This window comes from Dioscorea cayenensis, chromosome 6, assembly GCF_009730915.1.
Source record: "Dioscorea cayenensis subsp. rotundata cultivar TDr96_F1 chromosome 6, TDr96_F1_v2_PseudoChromosome.rev07_lg8_w22 25.fasta, whole genome shotgun sequence".
Classification (NCBI taxonomy): domain Eukaryota; kingdom Viridiplantae; phylum Streptophyta; class Magnoliopsida; order Dioscoreales; family Dioscoreaceae; genus Dioscorea; species Dioscorea cayenensis.
This window is the reverse complement of record NC_052476.1, coordinates 19508130-19514450: the sequence shown is the minus strand read 5'-3', so window position 1 is coordinate 19514450 and position 6321 is coordinate 19508130. Positions and strand designations below refer to the sequence as shown.

The window sequence follows — 6321 nt, the reverse complement described above, 5'->3', positions numbered from 1 at the left end:
CCAGACAGTTGAGACACAATAAATAAGGATAAAAATCAGGTACGAGAAAAGAGATGGAGTTTTCTTTGCAGTTGATGTTTTCAGAGAGAAAGAGAGCAGCTATACACTGGAGGAAGAGATGCATAACCAAGGGTTTAGACAAAGATCCTCTTAGCAAGCTAAATTGGGACTAATGTCAAGGTTATTCTTGTCATTACACTATAAAATCACATTCCCTTACCATGGGAAACTGGATTTCCATCCATAAATTAAGGGAATTACATTCTCTTAATTTGAGGCAATGACTTTCCCATAGTAATGTAATTTTCCAGCGAAAAAGGCCAACCAAACGCAGAAAGATTTTCCCTTGATAAAGATTCCCAGGAAAGTGGTTACTTTCCCACCTACCAAACACTACCTTAGTATTTTGGAAGGGAATGTTAGTACTAGTCCAATCCAGGTATGGTGACTTGTCCTTCTAGCTTGCTTGACAAGTTTCCTTTTTCTTATATTGTTTGTTAGAGAAGTTAGAGTGTTGCTTCTTCTTTATCTTATTTTCTTCTTTTCCTCTTTGCCATTTATGTGAAGAAACTTTACTTTCTTCAGCACCCATCTTTATTTCCCCAGTCCATACAAAGCTCTCCAGTAGAGCACTACCCCAATGGTTACAATCTTATCTCGGAAAACCCACGTAAAGGTGTAGGCTTTGTTCATGTTAGCATATTATTACTGTCATGTTCACAAGTTCCTCACCTAATGTGATTTTTGTTGTTGCAAACCTCTGATGAATATATTTTACAGTGTCGTGAAGTATAAGGAAAGGGTTGTGTGTTAGAGTTTACTGTCTTGACTAGATGAGAGTTGATATTGGAGGAAATATGCACATATTGGGCCCTTGAAGCTCCTTTGGTGAAAGTATGTATTTACAGATGAGTAGAAGACAATGTCTTCCATTAGCTCAAAAGATGACTTCTAGAGAATATGCAATATTCACCATATATATATATATATATATATATATTGGTTGAAATATTCACCGTATATTCAAGAAAAATGTGGTGGATATGATGGTAGAAACGGTGAACAAAAATGCAGAGGGCACTAATAGCTTATCAACTTTACTATATAAATATCATTACACTTTCACTTCTTTAGATTTCTGATAAGTACATAATTGAACATATTTCTCTATTATTTTCTAGACTTAATTGGCATATATGTATTGTAGCATTTATTTGGATGATGGTATTTAACATAGTGAAAAATTGATTCAAGTTACGAGCAGAGCATGATGATCATGAGGGAGCCAAAAGAAGCAATTTCAAAGCAAGTTGAGGAAGAAAGAGCTCCCTCGGCATCAAGAATAAAAGAACAAGCTAACCAGGGCACCTTGCAACCCATTTACGACTGTAAGTTTTTAACTGAACAGAAACCTTGCACGCATGCTAATCCCCATAAGCAAGAGCATAATGACCAAACATAAGGGCTTACGGGCATGACTTACACCCATAAGCATGGCATAAAGGTTAGGCAGAGGAGCCCCATAAGGGAGCTAGGTCGCAAGCACCACACAGAGAAGCTTAGGGTCCAGCGCTGACGGCCGTAGGTTCGACTATAACATCTAGACAGAAGAGCTTATTGATAAAGCTTACACTAGTAATTAGATGCCCATAAGGCACGTGACCCCTCATCTCCAGCTTCTTACGGTCTTATTCTAATGTCCGTAAGTGACCCGTAAGGGGCTAGGTATTAAAGGTTTGAGTGAGAATTTTTAGAGATCTTTTGACGGCCAAACAAAGGGAAAAGTAGAGAAGAAGTTCCCGGCTCTTCTCTGGTAATGCAATTACCTTAGGAGCTCTTCATCCATGGTCTAGGGCATCAAGGAAACTATCGAAGAGCAAATTCATGCTCTTCAATGACTTAATAATAATAATTATTAATTATTATTATTATTGTTATTATGATAAACTACCTTATTGGTCACTAAACTATTCACAAATATTTATTTTGGTTACCCAACTACAAAAACAATTTCAATTGGTTCTTTAAACATTTTTATTTCCTTCCAATCTAGTCACCGAGACAAACGACATTATCTTGCGGCTTACATGGATTGCCCTGGCATCACCCACATATCACTTTTTAATGACATGATCATAAGCCACGTAATCCATCTCTTATACGTGGTATTCACATCATCAATAAAGTATTGTTGACTTATAGGGCTTGGGCTTATAGAATGGTAGAATAAAAGACATGGTAAGTTACTGATGATGTGTCATGCCACATGTATGAAATGGATTACATGGCTTACCATGCCATCAAAGAGTGATATGTGGGCTATGACATGGCGATGCACGTTAGCCACATGCTAACACCGTCTATCCCGGTGACTCGATTGGAAAAAAATAAAAACATTAAAGAGCTAATTGAAATTTTTTGTAGTTGGGTAATCAAAATAGGGATTCATGGATAGTTTAGTAACTAACAAGGTAGCTCACCATTCTAATTATTTTACAACGTGGATAAGCCACCACACCACACACACACACACCTTGTTTACATCTCAACTATGTATTGGGAGGAAATCAAACTTTTAACCTCTCGCATGTAAATTAAATACATTAAGACATAAATTATATTTAATATTTTATAATAAATAAATAAATTGATTAAATGAAATTATTTAACCAGTTTATATCTCATATGGTCGGTGGTAGTGATGCTAGAGAGGTAACCTTCTTCTTAGATTGTGGCTAGCTTCGAGATTTTTTGGACCCTTAAAACCTCAATGGGAATCTTCTTATTTTTATTGGAGTTGGTAGCCCTGGTTTTTGTTGTGTGTGTTCTCGTCTATCTTTTGTTGTTTTTGAGTTGTTGTACTCCTCTATTTGCTTTAGTTGCTTATGTTATTGTATTTTTTTTATTTTCTATATTAATGAATTTAGTTTATTTATTTATTTTTAAATATATATACAGATTATATTTTTCTTACAATTTATTTATTAATTTAATAAAATAAAATTTTATTTATAATAATTGAGATTAAAATGAGATCATCTCAAATAGTTGGGATCAATGCATGGTTATTGTTGTTGGAATATTATACCAAAAGTTTAATATTATCTTTTTATGAATATACAATTAATATTCATATGTGTCTCTTGTGTTGTACAGTGTTGGCACTGGCAGTGAAGGGAGAGTGGGAAGTGATTTGAAAGGGCAGAGATCGATGACACCGCAGTCTTTTAGATAAACTACAAAAGAAAGAACCTCCACCCTTTGCAATCATCAAAAGATCATTCATATGCACAAATTCCCACCACCAAATACTTTCATAATATCATCTTGGGAAGTTCACTAAACAATGAAGGAGAGCTCTTGATTTGACATCTTGACATGATCTAACACATTCCTCTCTATCTTCATTGCTCTGTATATTATATTATATTTCATTCATGCATATCCATCTTTGAGTTGTAGCTTATGATTCTTTTGTTACATGAACGAACTCATGAGATTGGTGAAAGTTAGTAAATGAGAAAAGGGTGGAGATGTTTTCAATAATAAATCTAAACTAATATTGAGAAAGTAGTTGGTTTGATTGTTCACTGATTTGTTTAGCTCTTGTTAAAGATTATTAATGGAGATTTTGTCATCATTCAATCCCTATTTATTGGTTGTGTTTGTCTTTCTTTTCAGTCTCAAGCCACTCAAGTTTTCCATCTTTTAGATTAAAAAGAGAAATTGAATTATCTTCTATGGAATAAATCCAAATGATGGAGTTCTTTTTTCTTTCTTATGGAGGAAGATAAATAATTGTTTTATAGACTTAAGAATGATTTGCATAATGATTAAAAAAACTGTCACATAAAACGAACACTAATCTAAATAAGTTTATATATATATATATAATGGACAAGTCATATTAAAAATGTGGATAAGTGTGGAGTTAATTAATATGGTAGATGAGTTGAGTTTTGAACTATTTATTTTGACAAAAACACTAACACTTTACTAAGAACCCATAAATTAAGAATGGGTTTATTTAATATTAAGTTATCTTAATCCAATTTCTATACAGTTTCCTAACCAATAATAAGGAGAAAAAACAACACATGCATTACCTAAATTTGTAAATAATTTGAAATATACCAATTTTTTGTAATTAAATAAAAATCGCATTATTTATGCCACTCACATATATATATATATATATATAAAGATATATATATATATATATATAAAAGAGAAACATTAATGGGGAGTTTAGATGTCTACATTGTGGTTCCCACTTCTTGTCTCCTCTTCTTTCTTCTCAATTAACCAGTATCTTTTGCTTTTGGTTTGATTTCCATCAAACACAAAATATCTTTCTCATTTTAGAGTGCATGCTCTGATCTACCAATCCTTTTTCTCTCTATAAATGCCCATCTCATCCATCCTTACTCTTCTCATTAAACTCTACTTATTCCCCAAATCTCTTATCATCTCCCAATCTTTCTCTACCTTTATTTTTTCATTCCCATCACCATCCTTTCCCTTTACTTCTTCTCATATACTTCCAAGCTTAGGTTCAATTCCATCACCTTCTCCTCTTCCCTTCTTTTCCTTCATTTACTAATTGAGTTCTCCTCACTAGACTCTACTACTTAGTAGAAAATTCTCATGTTCTAACCTTTAGATCTAGCTACAAAGCTAGTGTTTGTAATCCTTAACATCTATCTTCTCATATATATACAAACCTTTCCTTCTTCTTCTTCTTCTTCTAGTGATATCATTTAATTTGGCTTCTTATTATAAATTTTCCCTTTTATCTTTCAGTACTCTACTGTATTCCTAAACTTTTAATCTGGATCTTCTTCTTATCATATATATGTTCTCACCTTAATCTTCCCCTTCTTTATCATATCTTCATATCTCTTCTTCTTCTTCTTTTTAAACCTAGCTAGACAAACAAAGAGAAAGTCTTATTAGTTCTTCAATCCTCTTTATCTTTCACTTATATATACAAAAAACAAAATGTCTACTTTTCCAACCATCCCAACCAACTCCATCAACTCCTGCCACAACTCCGACACCTCTTCTTCCGGCCGACCAAGCCGCTACGAATCCCAAAAACGCAGAGACTGGAACACTTTCGTCCAATACCTCAAGAACCACCGTCCACCTCTCACTCTCTCTCGTTGCAGTGGCGCTCACGTTCTTAGATTCCTCCGTTACTCAGACCAGTTCGGCAAAAGCCAAAGTCCACAACACCAACTGCCCATTCTTCGGCCACCCCAATCCTCCATCGCCGATGCACCTGCCCTCTCCGTCAAGCTTGGGGCGCAGTCTCGATGCTCTCATCGGCCCGTCTTCGTGCCGCCTTCGAAGAAAAATGGCGGCCAACCTGAGAGACCAACCCTTTCAGCGCTCGTGCCGTGAGGTTGCTATCTCCGTCAGGTACGTGATTCTCAGGCCAAAGCTCGTGGCATTGCTTATAGAGAAGAAGAAACGGAAGAGACCACCACCACCACCACCACCACCTCACCTCCACCTCCACCTCCACCACCACCCGCCACCACCACCGGAGCTGATTGCTGGAGTGAATTCTAACCATGTAGATCAACTGTTTCATCTCTATCATCATCATCATCATCATCATCTTCAAGGCCATGTTATTAATCTTGTTATTCCGGTGATGAAGCTCACTCCGGCAGTGAACTTATACCACTTTCGGTGTTGAATTAGTGTTTCTTTTGCTTTTCATGATTTTCATTGCATGTTTGTTGATTAAATTAGTGTAGATATAAAGATGTGAGCTTTGTTGTATGCATGATATACTATGTTCTTGGATATGGATTTGGTTTTTAGGGTTTTATCATGAGGAAGATGGTTCTAAATGACTTTGTTTTCTATTTTATTTTTTATTTTCTTATATGTATATATACTTTTTGTTTTTCTTGGGTAGAGTTTAATCTATTTTGTAAAAACCTATGTATATAGTAGTATTTAAAGATGTATGTTTATGTTTGTGCAATTCATTATATGGTAGTGTTTGATCGATGGTTTCTTGATTTAGATTGTTTGATATATATGGATTTGGTTTTGAGGGTTTTGGCCATGAAAATTCTCTTTTTCTTGCCTCTGTTTTTGAAGAGCAAGATGTCCCAAAAGTGAGACAATTATAGATCCTTTTCCTTCTCTTTTTGGTGACTTGGTAGACATGTACTATATGTATATATATAATCATCATCCATGAATATTTATATATATATATATATATATATAAGTTCATTATTTCAATTATTGATAGGAAGATAATCCCTAATAACTATGATTAATCATGTTATTTATGCT

At 34.6% G+C, this 6321-nt stretch overlaps 1 protein-coding gene across 1 annotated transcript; it reads left to right on the top strand.

Moving 5' to 3' along the window:
- The first annotated feature begins 5001 nt into the window (after window positions 1-5001).
- On the top strand, window positions 5002-5406 carry LOC120263232 (protein LIGHT-DEPENDENT SHORT HYPOCOTYLS 4-like). Its single transcript, XM_039271102.1, has one exon. It carries the CDS (start codon window positions 5002-5004, stop codon window positions 5404-5406), a length of 405 nt encoding a protein of 134 aa, XP_039127036.1.
- Window positions 5407-6321: the final 915 nt, after the last annotated feature.

Excerpts from the sequence above, each read along its gene's own strand:
- LOC120263232 (XM_039271102.1), top strand. The coding sequence starts at position 5,002 with ATGTCTACTTTTCCAACCATCCCAACCAACTCCATCAACTCCTGCCAC.